Source organism: Medicago sativa, chromosome 8 (assembly GCF_051527215.1).
Source record: "Medicago sativa cultivar Bolivia chromosome 8, Bolivia_mono, whole genome shotgun sequence".
Classification (NCBI taxonomy): domain Eukaryota; kingdom Viridiplantae; phylum Streptophyta; class Magnoliopsida; order Fabales; family Fabaceae; genus Medicago; species Medicago sativa.
In genome coordinates this window covers 86,970,551-86,986,870 of record NC_140756.1, presented here as the reverse complement: position 1 = coordinate 86,986,870, position 16,320 = coordinate 86,970,551, and the positions used below count along the sequence as shown (strand labels likewise).

General features: G+C 36.5%; 1 protein-coding gene across 1 annotated transcript in view; it reads left to right on the top strand.

Annotated features, from left to right (window-relative positions):
* The window catches only part of LOC146902774 (calcium-dependent lipid-binding family protein), a 50,580-nt gene that overhangs the window by 33,410 nt on the left and 850 nt on the right, over positions 1-16,320 (top strand). Inside the window, exons 39-62 of the mRNA XM_085732346.1 lie at positions 2,078-2,773; positions 2,879-3,197; positions 5,324-5,482; positions 5,614-5,777; positions 5,924-6,104; positions 6,183-6,452; positions 6,547-6,753; positions 6,837-6,891; positions 7,137-7,267; positions 7,362-7,868; positions 7,962-8,765; positions 8,888-8,964; positions 9,426-9,873; positions 10,289-10,375; positions 10,545-10,700; positions 10,799-10,983; positions 11,361-11,885; positions 12,168-12,345; positions 12,451-12,596; positions 12,678-12,804; positions 13,741-13,962; positions 14,172-14,528; positions 15,774-15,932; positions 16,019-16,306. Coding sequence (XP_085588472.1) covers positions 2,078-2,773; positions 2,879-3,197; positions 5,324-5,482; positions 5,614-5,777; positions 5,924-6,104; positions 6,183-6,452; positions 6,547-6,753; positions 6,837-6,891; positions 7,137-7,267; positions 7,362-7,868; positions 7,962-8,765; positions 8,888-8,964; positions 9,426-9,873; positions 10,289-10,375; positions 10,545-10,700; positions 10,799-10,983; positions 11,361-11,885; positions 12,168-12,345; positions 12,451-12,596; positions 12,678-12,804; positions 13,741-13,962; positions 14,172-14,528; positions 15,774-15,932; positions 16,019-16,306 — 6,448 coding nt within the window. The remainder of the gene's footprint in view (positions 1-2,077; positions 2,774-2,878; positions 3,198-5,323; positions 5,483-5,613; positions 5,778-5,923; positions 6,105-6,182; positions 6,453-6,546; positions 6,754-6,836; positions 6,892-7,136; positions 7,268-7,361; positions 7,869-7,961; positions 8,766-8,887; positions 8,965-9,425; positions 9,874-10,288; positions 10,376-10,544; positions 10,701-10,798; positions 10,984-11,360; positions 11,886-12,167; positions 12,346-12,450; positions 12,597-12,677; positions 12,805-13,740; positions 13,963-14,171; positions 14,529-15,773; positions 15,933-16,018; positions 16,307-16,320) is intronic.

The window sequence follows — 16,320 nt, the reverse complement described above, 5'->3', positions numbered from 1 at the left end:
TTGTGTTCAAATCTTTTTGACTGTTTTTTTTTTTTTTTTTTTGTACCCATAAAAATCTAAGTGTAGAACTTTGTTAACACTAAATTTCGCCCTGGTAAAATACGATGAAATGTCCTTTAAGATGATAATTAAAAAAAAAAATATTTTTAGTTGAGATATCCATTGTCAATAGATTTTTTTTTTTTTTTGAACTATGTCCCTTATATTCTTCTATGTGAATATTCTCTGTTTCCATGTATATATCTTTGATGTAATTAGACTGATACAAAATAAATTTAATTTCTATAATCAAGGGATTCCTGTTGTACAGTTTATTATTAGGGGGCCCAGAAACCCCGCAAGCCCAGGCCCAATTGTTGCCGTAATTAGCCTCGTTCTGTTCCTAGGTTAGGGATTTGAGTGATAAGAAGAGGGTTGGGGCATAAAAGTCTGAAAGGCGAAAAATTTGGAGGAAGAATGATTCTTCTAGTGATAGTGAGAATGGAGTGGAATCTAAAAATCGGGAAGAGAGAAGAACTTATCTCCTCACTGTTTGGCATGTTTGAATTTTTGTTTGGAAAGTTCCAATCATGGTTTGAGTAATAGCCTGAATCTTGTATGTTGTAGCTACATTGATGAGCGATTTTTAGTAATTGCCTGAATCTTGTTTGGAAAGTTCCAATCATGGTTTGAGTAATTGCCTGAATCTCCCAAATTCTCTTGCAGCCACACACCCTTTTCTCTTAAATCTCATGATATTCACCTCTCCTTACTCATAATCTCAGATTTGGAGAGCAGAGATTGAGGAGAGATTTTGGTTTGAGATTCAACAAAGGAGGAATTAGGTTTGGTGATAATTTTCTGGGTTTTTTTTCCCATGAAGGTTGTTGTTGTTGTTGGAGTGATTGTTGTTGTAGATGATGAAGATTCAACAATTTTCTGATTTTTTTTCCGTTTTTTATATATTTAATTTCATAAATGATTATGTGGAATTATTTTTTTTAATTCATTAATTACCCACGTGGCATGCCAACTGGTTTAATGAGATGCCGTGCCAGCGTTGAATAAGTCAAAATTGGAGAAAAGGACTACTATTGCAAAGGGGCTAAAACATAGGGGACTAAATTTGTCATTTTTTTCTATAGGGGGCCAAAATCGCAACATTGGGACAGTCAGGGGACTTGAGCCTTATTATTATAAATACAAAACGCTGGAAGCTATTCGCTCAAGCTATTCAGCATCAAACTCTCGGTCTTGAGTTTGTACCAGAGCTCACAATCAATGGGCCTAGAAAACATCCCAAAATCCTAGTTGTAATGTCTACAAAAACTTAGTTGTGAATCAATTCACGAGTTCCCCTTTCGATGTCCATTGTGATGCTGTGGTTAGAATCTTTTGAGATACATTAAAGGTACCCTAGGAAAGGTCTAGTCTGCACAAATATTGGTCATTCGGATATTGTTCTATACAATAGATGCAAATTTGGCAGGATGTTCATCCCAAAGACATTGTGTTCTTATTAGAGGCAATTTGATTTCATCGAAAAGTAAGAAGTGGAATGTTGCTATATCCAGTACGGAGGTTGAATACTGAGCTATGGCACTCACTACATGTGAGCTCATATGGCTCTGTCAGAGAAGTGCATAGATATTACTAAGTTTAGCTATTTTGTAATCTGTCTTATATGTTGATTAGTGTGCCAGCTGTCTGGTGATAACTGCCTCAACAGAATGTGTTGAGGTGGCACAGAAGCACCTCTCATATAAATAGCTATCACTGTAACAGAGTTCACAATGTAGAAAACACAATTCATTCATTCAGTAGAGATCACTGTAACAGAAGGACCTCTCATGTAAACTTCTTCAAGAGTTAAAGTGCTGTATGATGCAAACTACCTTAACAGTTTATTGATTTTAATTAACAAAAACATTTCTTGAATACAAGAAAACAGTGAATATTGTTTTTCCATCTACATTCTACACTAAATGTAATATGACGTTCTTGTTTTGCTAGTTTTTTTTTTTTTTTTTGTGAAACTTCTTTCTGGTTCTGATCTGAATTCTGACTACATTAATATTATATTTCAATGTCTTTTCAGGCCAATTCCTCCTTCACAGGCAGTAATGGCAGTAAGTAACACATATGGTCGTGTAAGGAAGCCTGTTGATTTCCATCTTATTGGGTCATTCCAGAATATTCAAGGAGGTGGAAATGATGGCCATTCTGTTGGTGCCAGTGATTGCTCTCTTTGGATGCCTGTTGCGCCCCCAGGATACACAACACTGGGTTGCGTAGCTCATGTTGGGAATCAACCACCCCCAAATCATGTTGTTTATTGCCTACGTTCTGATCTTGTAACATCAGCAAAGTATTCGGACTGCATATTTAATATCTCATCAAATGATCAATTTACCTCTGGATTTAGCGTATGGCGCCTTGACAATGCTATTGGCTCTTTTTTTGCGTATTCTTCTTCGGGCTTCCCTCTCAAAGACAGATTTTACGACTTAAATCATCTTCTTGTCTGGAATTCAAATAGAGCTCCTCTTATGGGTCTAGTGTCAGATTTTAATTCTGACCAGGAAAATAATAATCAGCAGACAACAAAAAGCACAAATACATCTGGATGGGATATTCTCAAGTCTATTACAAAGGCAACCAACTGCTATATGTCTACACCAAACTTTGAAAGGATTTGGTGGGACAAAGGCAGTGACCTCCGTCGTCCGGTCTCTATTTGGCGACCTACTGCACATCGTGGTTATGCTGTCTTGGGAGATTGCATCACTGAAGGGTTAGACCTTGTTATCTTTTAAGCCATTTATCTAAACCTTTTATCACATATCGTTTAGTTGAAAGTTTAATGGGGATTAATGTTTTCTCTTTACCTGCCTTTCAGCCTAGAACCTCCTGCGCTGGGAATAATCTTCAAGAATGACAATCCTGAAATCTCTTCAAAACCTCTTCAATTTACCAAAGTTTCCCATATTGCAGGGAAAGGGATTGAGGAAGTTTTCTTCTGGTATCCTATTGCCCCTCCTGGTTATGTTTCTCTGGGTTGTGTTGTCACGAGAACAGATGAAGCACCACGTGCAGATTTGTTTTGCTGCCCTAGGATGGATCTTGTTAGCCAAGCAAACATTCATGAGGCTCCTCTATCAAGATCTGCAGGTTCAAGAGCTCCTCAATCCTGGAGCATTTGGAAAGTAGAAAATCAGGTTAACCATAACTTTCCCTTTCCTGAATACAATAAAAAATTCTTTATAAATGTCTCTTTGAATTTATGGTTGGGCCTAACGTAACCCCGACAAATTGGCTTGTAAGGTGAGGATGGCCCCACTTATAAACACTTGATCAGGCCATCTGTGGGACTCTTAAACACACACCCTCACGCCCAACACTAATGGGGTTGGTGCATCGATATAAATGATATAAATGGTGGGTGGTGCAATAGCGGAAACTTGATAGTAGTTGCCCAACGGATCTTGGCGAAGGCTCTGATACCATCTTAGAATTTGTGGTTAGGTCTAACACAACCCCACAAAACCAGCTTGTGAGGTGAGGGCAGTCCCCACTTATAAACACTTGATCAAGCCATCTCTCATCCAATGTGGGACTCTTCAATACACTCTTTAGCAATGTCTTCTAAAGTAAAACAAATATAGTTGCTTGTTTGTGATCTTCAAAAGTTTCATTCTAATGCTTAATCATGTGTTTTGAGGCCAAGATAAGGTAATTGTTTCTATTATTGTTTTGTGAAAAGAATTAAGCGATATTAGGATTGAGTATCAAAGATAGAGTTGGTTAGGACAATTCTGACGAGCTTGCTAACATTCAAGTAATCAAAACTAATTCAAATCATTATTCATAACTCTCAATTTGGTGCATTGATATCCACCATGCCAAATTTTCTTACAATAATCTCCAAAGTTAGGTTGGAATAACTCTTTGAGGATGTCGACTAGCTACTGAATGGTTGAAACATAAGCATACAAATGACTCCATCTATTTTATGTTAAGTAACTATAAGCAATAAGTAGCGGCCTTTACAATCACAATGTAGCTTCATTGATAGGTAGATAAACAAGCTCAATTTCTTAAAGAATTTGTTTTACTCACAATATGTTAGGGACAAAAATAATGATAGGGGAAGGGTGCTATGGAGTGTACGGTAGGAAAAGAAATTCAATTTGAAATTTGGCGGGAAAGTTAGGACAGTTGGGAGGGATAGTTGGTAAAAGGTTAAGTAATAGAAAGTGTAATGGGGGAAGGGGATTGGAAAGTTACAGACTAAACAAAGCCTATTTCTCTATTGCAAGGGGAAATGGTTGGAGGGGGAATGGAGGATACACTCCTTGATTCTGGAATAAAGGAAGCAGTCTTTTTTTTTCTTATTTACTCAATCATATGAGATCGACACAAGACTCGAATGGGCCATTGTGATGAAGGTCCAAGTGAACGAGTCGAGTCGAAGGTGCGACAAGGCTTGACGGAAGAAAATGGAACCAACAACCAAAATGGGAAATGGAACATCAAGACATTAGAATATCTGTAAAATCCAGGAGCCTGCACAGTGAAGACAGGAGATATTTCATTAAAAATAAAATAGAGAGAAGTCATGATTATAAGGATTGTCTTTTCTTTTTTAGTTTTTCTTGTATTATTTGCGTCAAGCCATCATTATAAATTGGTATACCATGCCATAATAACAATTAAAAGTGTGTATTCTTCCTCCTCCGTTTTTGTTAAAAACATCGTAAATTCAAAAACAATGTCTAGCCAATTATGTGATTAGTAGTTATACTTCCCTACTAACCTATGACAGTGAGGATTGCTCGCACTTATAAACACATGTTAAACCATCTTTTATCCGATGTGAGACTCTTTAACACACCCCCTCACACCCATGACTGGACATCTCGAGTGTGGATATAAATGGTGGGTGGCCTCATAGCGGAAACCTAATAACAGGTGGCCTAATGGATTTTGTGGGAGTTGGAATTAGTGCAGTAATCATCACTGTTTTCACCATTGATGGGTCAGTTTCTTGACCAGAACATGAATCTTTGTACCATGTAATTTAGGAAAAAAGATAATAATTGTTTCTCTCATTCGTGTAAAGAGGTATGGAGATTGAATATGTAGGCCACATTTTCTATGAAAAATACCAATCAATCTACTGCAACTGAAGAAAAAAAATACAAAAAAGAAAGATAGCATTCAAATTCGAATAGGATAATTCAGATAACGAACATTTACATTATGGAAAAGCTTATATCCGTTGAGTTGTTGTAACATTTTAAACTCCAAAAAGAAGTTTATTTATCATGTTATATACATGCAGGCATGCACTTTTCTGGCTCGTTCTGACCTTAAAAAGCCGTCAAGCCGTTTGGCTTACATAATTGGTGATTCAGTAAAGCCGAAGACCCGGGAGAATGTAAATGCTGAGCTGAAGCTGCGATATTTTTCCCTGACGATTTTAGACAGCTTATGTGGAATGGTATGTTTTTTTTTTTATGTCTATTACAAAAACAAATGCCAATACTTTCCGAGTCATTTATCAATGATAAGTTTTTTTTATAAAGGAGTATTCATTTTATAAATTCAACGTTGAATTGAACTACCTTTCAGATGAGACCCCTGTTTGACACTACAATTACCAATATTAAGCTTGCAACACATGGTGGACTACATGGGATGAATGCAGTGCTTATTTCTTCCATTGTTGCATCAACCTTCAATGCACAATTAGAGGCATGGGAACCCCTCGTGGAACCATTTGATGGAATATTCAAGTAATTGATTGGTTATGTTATTTCTCAGTACTATATTTTAATTAAAATAGATACCAATGATTCAGTATGTTCTTTTTACCTCACTCATGTGCAAATCCTGTTGAAAATATGCCAATAATTAGATGTTTCCTTTCTAAATTGTTTAGGTTTGAAACATTTGATACAAATGCTCAACCACCATTCGGATTAGGGAAGAGAATTCGAATTTCTGCAACTAGCATCTTGAATGTAAATGTCAGTGCGGCTAATCTTGAATCTTTTGTGGGAAGTGTTCATTCCTGGAGAAGACAGTTAGAGTTTGAACAGAAAGCATCCAAGCTAAATGCGGTCAAAATCTGAACCCTTATCCATTTATCCTTTAGAGCTCCTATCTTTTAAAAGCCTTGCTAACTGTTTGGTTTGCAGGAAGCTGGTGGTCAACACAGCAAAGGAGAAAGTACAACATTTTCTGCACTAGATGAGGATGACTTGCAGACTGTGATAGTAGAAAATAAGCTTGGGTGTGATATCTTTGTCAAAAAAGTTGAGCATGATGTAGATACAGTTGATATGCTACATCATGGAAATTGTGTTTCTGTGTGGATTCCACCTCCGCGATTTTCAGATAGGTTAAATGTTGCAGATGAATCTAGAGAATCACGTTTTTATGTTGCTGTACAGATACTGGAAGCCAAGGTCATGATGCAAATGCTTATGCAGAATTCTAATTGAATGCCTGCTTTTCCTTCCTACCCAAAACATTGAAATCAATTCGTTTCAAATTTTGTAGGGTTTACCTATCAATGATGATGGTAACAGTCATAGCTTCTTCTGTGCGTTGCGTCTCGTTGTTGACAGTCAGGCATCAGAGCAGCAAAAGCTTTTTCCCCAGAGTGCAAGAACAAAGTGTGTCAAGCCTGTAATATCAAGAATTAATAATTGGGATGAAGGCAATGTAAAGTGGAATGAACTTTTTATATTTGAAGTTCCTCGAAAGGTATTGCATCATTAATTGAGGAGGTTTATTTATTTTTATTTTTTATGTATTTTTTATGATGGTTGTTGAAAAAAAAATTACAGGCCCCTGCTAAATTGGAAATAGAGGTTACAAATCTTGCTGCAAAAGCTGGGAAAGGTATTTATTGACTTCTTTATTTAGTGAAATGCCGTATATTGTTTGGTTGCCCTTTTAAGTGAGGCTTTGTTTGTAGAAGTTTATAGGCAATCTGATTAATCGAATCTCTCAAATCAAAATTCCCACATGTTACATTTTCTTCAAATGATTAGTTATCATTAATCATTTCCACATTGGAGTTCTTTTTTCTGTAACTCAGCTTATTTTTGTTTTTTTTCCTCAAAACATGGGTATTCATCATGCAGGGGATGTCGTAGGTGCACTTTCTTTTTCTGTTGGACATGGTGCAAATACTCTAAAGAAAGTTGCTTCAGTGAGAATGGTTCATCAACCATATGATGTTCAAAATATTAGATCGTATCCACTTACTAGAATGGTTGGTTACCATACATTATGGCGTTTTTACCAGATTTGTCCGTCCGATAAGTTATTAAATTTCTATAATGTTTTGCTTCTTTCTCGTTTTGCAGGCTCAGCAAAGCAATGTTGAAATCAAGCATGATGGCTGCCTCTCTGTTTCAACTTCTTATTTTGAAAGAAATACTATTGTTAACCTTCAAAAAGAATTGGAAAGTGAAAATACTAGTAATAGAGAGATAGGTTTTTGGGTGGGCCTTGACCCAGAGGGTGAGTGGGAGAGTATCCGATCATTGCTTCCACTTTCAGTTGCTCCAAAATCATTACAAAATGAATATATTGGTATGGAAGTTGTGATGAAAAATGGGAAGAAGCATGTAATTTTGAGGGGTCTTGTCGCAGTAGTGAATGATTCAGATGTTATGTTGAATATTTCAACGTGTCTAGCTTCTTTTGGTCATGATCCTTCCCTTGGAACACACACTTCGAATACTGTAGTTGAAGAAGTCTTTCAAAATCAGTATTATCAGTTATCATCAGGTTGGGGTAACAATTGGCCAGGTGTACACCCTGATAATCCTGGACACTGGAGCACAAGGGACTTTTCCTACTCATCGAAGGTTCGCATATTTATAGGCTTTCTGTTATCAATTGTTAATTTCCTTACCTATCACACTGATTAAAATCGTCATTCACCTGTATCATTTTTTCAGGACTTCTTTGAACCTCCACTTCCTCCTGGGTGGAAATGGGCTTCAGGTTGGTCCATAGACAAGTTTCAGAATGTTGACAAGGAAGGGTGGGCATATGGACCAGACATTAAAAATTTAAGATGGCCTCCTGCTTCATCAAAATCTCCAACGAAGTTATCCTCTGATGTTGTCCGTCGAAGGCGTTGGATTCGTACTAGACAAACAATTTCTGAGCAAAGTCAAGAATCCTTGCAGAGCGGAGTGAGTACCGTGCACCCTGGAGCTTCTACCGTTTTATCATGGAGAAGTACGTCAAAGGACTCTGAACAATATTTGCAAATTCGACCTAGTTTTGATAACTCTCAACCCTCGTATTCATGGGGTCATGCTGTAGCTGTTGGTTCAAGTTATATATACAGCAAAGACCAACAGTTAGATCCAGGTTTTAGGCAAAATTGTGTGACATCTAATTGTTCTTTGAAGCTAAATGAGATGGAGAAAAAGGATATACTTCTATGCTGTAACCCTAGTAGTGGAAATAAACAGTTATGGTTTAGTGTGGGTACAGATGCCTCAGTCCTTAATACTGAACTAAATATACCTGTATATGATTGGAGAATATCCATTTTCTCTCCAATGAAATTGGAAAACCGGCTCCCTTGTCCTGCTGAGTTTTCAATCTCAGAGAAAACAAAGGAAGGAAATTGTGTCGAGCGACATCGTGGTGTCATTTCTTCTCGTCAGAGTGTACATATCTATTCGGTTGATATTCAGAAACCTTTGTATCTTACTTTGTCTGTGCAGCATGGTTGGGTTATGGAAAAGGTGATAACTAATCTTGCTCTGCGTGTATTATCATTGTATGACTATGATATTTATATTTGAAATTGCCTGTGCTTCGCAATCTTGTTACTTATTCTTCTTATTTCCTTGATTCCCTTGTACAGGACCCAATTCTTCTACTGGATCCTTCTTTCTCAAATCACGTCTCATATTTCTGGATGGTTCACCGACAAAGTAGAAGGTTTGTAATCTGTTTTTTTGGAGATGTCAAATTAATTTTCTTTAAGTTACTTGTGTTCACGCAATACCCATCATAATGGATATTCTTTTTCAATATTACTCTTGGTGATAATGTACTTTTCCTGTGTTTTGGGGAGTAATATTTTTCTTGTGTCTATATTTTCTTATTTGAATTAATTTTTGGAGCTTGATGATCTCAAAGCTCTCAAATGTAATATGCCCTTGAAATGTATCTTCTAGTTTACTAGTAGTTATATTATGTGTTTCTTAAGCCTGATTTTCCATAATGTTTCTTCATTTGAATTCAGTCCTACCTTTGGGTTAATTAATACCATTGTGCAAAATCATAAGCTAATTGCTATTCATTTTAACAGACTTTTTGTTGCGTAGCACTGACACATTATTTTTTTATAAGCGTAATCTTTATTTTAGCATTGATGATATATATGATCATTTTTTCAGGAGATTGCGTGTGAGTATAGAACATGACATGGGTGGGACCAGTGCTGCACCAAAAACCCTAAGACTTTTTGTCCCTTATTGGATTGCCAATGATTCTTCTCTACCGTTGGCATATCGTTTGGTAGAAGTGGAACCTTTGGAAAATGCAGAGACAGATTCAGTCCTACTCTCTAGGGCTGTCAAGTCTGCCAAGACAGCTTTGAAAAATCCCATTAGCTCGATGGATAGAAGGCATTTTAGTTCAAGGAGAAACCTACAAGTACTCGAAACAATTGAAGATAATAGTCCATTTCCTAGCATGCTTTCTCCACAAGATTATGCTGGCCGTAGTGGGGTATTTCAATCTCAGAAAGACACATACCTGTCTCCTAGGTTGGGCATCTCTGTTTCGATGCGCTATTCTGAAGTTTACAGCCCTGGGATATCTCTGCTTGAACTGGAAAACAAGGTGTTACTAAGAGCTCGTTTGTTATGGCTTTTTTTAGAAGAAAAAAAAATAATGATAATAACTTTTAGAAATTTTCATCCGCAAATTTTGAAGGAAAAAAAAATAAGAATCTGAAAAAATAATATCTAAAACTGCTTCAAATGAGACATGTTTAGAGTTCCTTCTCCAGAAAATCATTTTTCATAACATTGATTTTCATTATGGTAAACAAACACAACAATTCGACTTTTTTTAAAAAAAAAAAAAATCTATGAAAATCAATCTCTAAATTATTGAATATCAAAATCACTTTTTTTATAACCTGTAACTTACGAACCATGATAGATGGACAAACCAACTGCCTGTTGTTGGCAATGCATATGCATATTAGTATGGTTTTTGACTTAGTATATAATGTTCATTAAAACTCTTCTAGGAACGCATTGATGTTAAGGCTTTCAAATCTGAAGGATCCTACTACAAGCTTTCAGCATTGTTGAAAATGACTTCAGACAGAACAAAGGTTGGAATGTTATACTAATAGTCTAATACTTGCATATATTAATTTATTTTTTAGTCTATACTCTTATGTTCCTGCAATATCTTTAACTTTCGTGGTTATTGCACATCGTGTGTTTCAAGTCAGCCCCCATACCATACCCTTGATAATAGTTACTCTATTTGATGTCCAGGTGGTTCACTTCCAGCCACATACAATGTTCACCAATAGGATTGGATGTAGTCTCTGCTTGCAACAATGTGATACTCAGTCAGTTGTATGGATACATCCCACTGATCCTCCAAAACCATTTGAATGGCAGTCGTCAGCTAAAGTTGAACTTTTGAAGGTTTATTATTAATTTTCAAAATATTTCTAGCTTATTTATTTTCCTTGTTATCTATATCTTACAAAGTTCCTTATGAGAAATTGCTATTATGCATTCAGTTGTGTATCGATGGCTACAAATGGAGTGCACCATTCAGTGTAAATTATGAAGGTGTGATGCGCATTAGTTTGAAAAAAGAAGTTGGAGATGAAAGAATGCAATTGAGGGTAGCAGTAAGAAGTGGTGCCAAGAGATCACGCTTTGAAGTTGTTTTTCGTCTAAATTCATTGTCAAGTCCTTACAGGTTTTTTTCCTCTCATTATCTTCCCTATGAATCATCATAATATTAATCTTTTCTTGTATTTTTTTTTTTAACACTGAAGTAAATGAGAATAGTATTTACGTGTATCCCTGTATATTTTGTGAAAATCATTTGAAGCAATTATTTTCCTGGCTTTAGGATCAACTTGACCAAGATAAGGTGTGTAATGTATTATTTTTAAGTAACATTTGAAGGATTGTGTATTTCCCATTACTTCATCTACCTATGCCGTTGTTGTTGCCTAAATTTTGGTTATGATTTGAGACGAAATTTTTCTTGACTTCTTCGCTTTCTTCATCAACATCACTCTGTGTTAGTTCCGACATTTCCCCGTTTTTAATATACTTTTCTATTGGCAGGGTTGAAAATCGTTCGATGTTCCTGCCTATTCGCATTCGTCAAGCTGATGGTATCGGTGATTCCTGGCAGTTACTGCTTCCAAATTCTGCTGCTTCATTTCTGTGGGAAGATCTTGGTAGGAGACGTTTATTGGAACTCTTGGTAGATGGAACTGACCCAATGAAATCGCTGAAGTACGATATCGATGAAATTTCTGATCACCAGCCTCTCCAAGTAGCAGATGGACCAACCAGAGCCTTGCGTGTTACAATTGTAAAGGAAGAGAAAACCAATGTTGTTAAGATCAGTGATTGGATGCCTGAAATTGAACCTATTAGAGTTCTGAGCAGAAGACATTCATTATCAGTGAATGACTCTCAAAAGCAACAACTAATGTCAGATACAGACTTTGAGTTTCACATCAATGTTGATCTTGCTGAGCTTGGGGTGTCTATTATTGACCATACACCGGAAGAAATTTTGTACCTGTCTGTTCAGAATCTTGTTCTGGCATATTCGACTGGTTTGGGCTCCGGAATCAGTAGGTGAGATTTGCATTTAGTCAACATATGCATCTTTGAATTCGTTTGCAACATGAAAAATGGACATTTATATATTTTCGGTTACATTTTCTCAAGTTTCCTGGTGAAAATACAGTTCATACCTAATATCTTGTTGACTGGTGCAACTCAGCCAAGATTTAAAATAACTATACAAGACATTTTGGTTACAAGACATTTTTGTCTGGTCAATCAAATGGTTGTTCAAATAACACAACTCTATTTACAAATTCTAATTTTGAGATTGTGATATCTCTGGTGTTCCAGATTCAAACTCAGAATGTGTGGGCTACAAGTGGACAACCAACTACCATTAACTCCAACACCAGTTCTATTCAGGCCTCAGAGAGTTGTGTCAGAAACTGATTATATCCTGAAATTTTCCATTACAATGCAGTCAGATGGATCATTGGATCTTTGTGTCTATCCATATATTGGTCTTCACGTGAGTTTTATCAGATGACAATATTTAGCAAAGAGATATGTCAATTCATAACTTTTTTATGAATCGTGAGATTTGACTTGTTTTGTAACTGGTTATGGTAAGCAGGGGCCGGAAAGTTCTGCTGCCTTTTTAATAAACATCCATGAACCTATTATTTGGCGCCTTCATGAAATGATCCAGCAGGTGAAGCTCGGTAGGCTTTCTGAATCTCAAACTACTGCTGCATCAGTTGATCCAATCATCGAAATTGGGTAAGCAATACTCTCTGTTGGAAATGTGTGATTATCTGTGTTGGGCTTTTAGAAACTGCATGACATTACCTTGAATTACAGTGTCCTTAATATTTCGGAAGTACGGTTCAAAGTGTCGATGGCTATGTCGCCAAGTCAAAGACCAAGGGGAGTGCTTGGATTTTGGGCATCCTTAATGACTGCATTAGGCAACACGGAAAACATGCCTGTAAGTATTTTAGTTTCTTTCTCTGAGTTGCCTTATTTTAAGGAACCTTCTGTAAATCTCTAGTAGCTTCTTGCTGAAGGTTATTTAGTCAGCCTTTTATGTTTGTTTTCTAACTATGAACGCGATATGTAAGTATTCGAAAAACCAATCCCCACATAGATTAAAGATAATGTCTGACTATAGTTTATAAAGAGAGACACCCCTCACCTGACACCATGTTAGACTCAGAGAAACTAAGAGAAATGAGGGATGTTAAACTCAGAGAGACTAAGAGAAATGAGTGTCAAACTGTGTCCCTCTTCATTCTGATTTCTCATATAAATACAATGTATTTACAAGCTGTCAAGTTCACTTTCAACCCACTAAATTAGCTAAACTGACATATGTATATTTACAGCTAATTATGCTAATTGAAAGAATGATTATTTGACTACTACAAATAAATGTGCAATCTTATAGAATTTGATTTGCCATTAATTCCATTGACAAAAAGGGGATCTGATTACAGTGATCTACTTATTTATAGTTCTGATGCACATGTTAGATCGGTATTGCCCAACACATATTAGGGATGTCTGAAAACAATTAGAACGGATGTGGTTTCTCATTCTTACATTAGCTATAACTGATTCTGTTCTATAGAACATGACTAAATGCCTCGCCGACAGGAGCTATTATAGGATTCTGTTAAAGGCTTGGCTAAGACTATATTCTGACCATGCTCATAACATTGTTTGACTAATTTTGCAATAATCTCAATTTATGAGACCTATCTTTTCTGCAGATATATCTATAAATGCTGAAGATCTTAGGCATGATAAATTTTGAGATGTTATGCCTTTTTTTGAAAAAAGATATGCTATGCCTTAAGTTTACGCAGTTTTAGGATTTGGAGAATATAACGAAGTGCTTCTAATGATAAATGTGCTGATGCAGGTCAGGATAAACCAGAGGTTCAACGAGAACGTATGCATGAGGCAGAGTTCTATGATTAGCATGGCTATCTCAAATATCCGGAAAGATCTTCTAGGTCAACCACTTCAGCTGCTCTCAGGTGTCGATATATTGGGTAATGCAAGTAGTGCACTTGGACATATGAGCAAAGGTGTAGCTGCATTGTCTATGGATAAGAAGTTCATTCAAAGTAGACAGAGACAGGTTGTCTAGGCTGTTCTTTTCTTGTGCTTTAAGTTTTGATAGCCATATTACTACTATTAAACCTAAAAGTCAAAACTCTTAAGTAGTACTTTCCTTTCGTTTTTTTTTTTTGTTATTCTTATTCTTATTTTTCAATTTTAAAAATCTCTGGTCATGTGTAGTGATTTGATAGGATGCTGATAGCCATGTTTAATATAACTGTGTGACAGGAAAGTAAAGGTGTGGAGGATTTTGGTGATGTTATAAGAGAGGGAGGTGGTGCATTCGCTAAAGGTTTATTCAGAGGGGTAACTGGCATTTTAACGAAGCCTCTTGAAGGAGCAAAAACTTCTGGTGTAGAAGGTTTTGTTCAGGGTGTTGGGAGGGGTATTATTGGTGTAGCTGCGCAACCAGTGAGTGGTGTTCTGGACCTTCTGTCAAAAACGACGGAAGGTGCCAATGCTATGAGAATGAAAATTGCTTCTGCTCTAACATCTGATGAACAACTTCTCCGGAGGAGATTGCCTCGTGTTATAAGTGGTGATAATTTGCTTCAACTCTATGATGAGTACAAAGCTCAAGGACAGGTACCATGTGTTCAACTAACTATAAATCACAGACCTGAAGCTCATTCTGTTATTTGAACATTTAACTTTTAATTATAATAACAAGTATGATATGTATTGTGAAGCGAAGAAATATGTTTTACATGTACAATTCATTTCTGAAATATGCAACTTTTGACAAACACTACATTTGTAGGCTAAAAGGGCAAATGCTAGGATTGTATAAAATAATGTATTTGAAGATCCACTTTGTTTTACTGACTATCTCTGATGTTGCCAATGATCCTGAACCAAAAATAACTCTAATGTAAAACTTTCACAAGTCTATATCCATGCATTTCTCATCACACTGGCACATTTCCCATTACCCCTCATTAACAGAATATTTACCCTCATTCAATTAAACTAATGTCTCAATAATTTACCATAAATTTTAGTAAATATTGTTGTAGGGTAATTCAATGTTTACTGTCTAACACAGTTTGTTAGTTAGTTGTTGCAGTTGATTCAGTCAGTGAAGTCAGTTAATGTGCCAACTAAATTGGACCATGGATAGTGTACAAATGCAGTTAGTGCATTATGTACTGTAGGGTGAATAAAATTTAGTTTTGAGATTCATCCCTTACCTTTCTTACTCATTCTCTGATAGAAAGTGTGTGTGTGGTCACACCTTGCCAACAAGTATGCCTAAAGCTTTTTATACTGCCCAATCCCATTATGAGCTTCAATAGCTGCTATCCTTGAACTTTAATGCTGTCCAGTAGATACTGAGCAGCTATTAAGAGTAAATTTCAATTTTGTGGATTGTTATTGCTTGATAGCTCTCACCATAGCAGGGCCCAGGTCCTCCATGACCCATTGTGTCTCAATTGTATGGAGCCTTACCTTGTGAGTCCAGCATTGGATGAGAGATGGCATGAACAAGTGTTTATAAGTGGGAGTAGTCATCACCTCACAGGCCGGTTTTGTGGGGCTGTGTTAGGCCCAAACAAAAATTCTAAGACCTTGTATTTATAAGAGTTTAATCTCACGACTTGAACCTGTGACCTTCTAGTCACAGGAACACAACTTCGAATGCTAAGCTCCATGGGGATATGGTCACTGCTGTGACTTCTCAAAAAAATTGCTATCTAATTCACTTGTTATATTGCATGAGCGAGTTGTGCAATCAATGAGCCTCAATTCCTTTGTATCTTTTGATTTTTGTATGAAATTTGACTATTTTGGGAGCTCAATTTTAAACAATTGCCATATTTTGTCGTGAAGGTCATACTACAGTTGGCAGAATCAGGTTCATTTTTTGGCCAGGTTGATCTGTTCAAAGTTCGAGGAAAATTTGCTTTATCAGATGCTTATGAAGATCATTTCATGCTTCCAAAAGGGAAAATCCTCATGGTTACCCATAGAAGAGTCATATTACTGCAAGTATGTATTCACGATTTTGAACAATAAATGAATTCCCATTTTCTTCAATCCACTGTTACTTATCAGCTATCTGTTTTCGTTGTTAGCAACCGTCCAATATTATTGCTCAGAGGAAGTTTAGCCCTGCAAAGGATCCTTGTTCAATAGCATGGGATATAATGTGGGATGACTTGGCTGCAATGGAACAGACACATGGAAAAAAAGACAACCCAAAATCTCCTCCTTCGCGTCTCATTTTATATTTGAAGTCTAGATCATTGGATGTTAAAGAAAATGTTCGCATTGTAAAATGCAACCCTGAATCCCATCAAGCTCTTCAAGTCTACTCTTCAATTGACCATGCATTGAGCATTTATGGCCCAAGTGCATCAAAAGTATGTTTTTATTC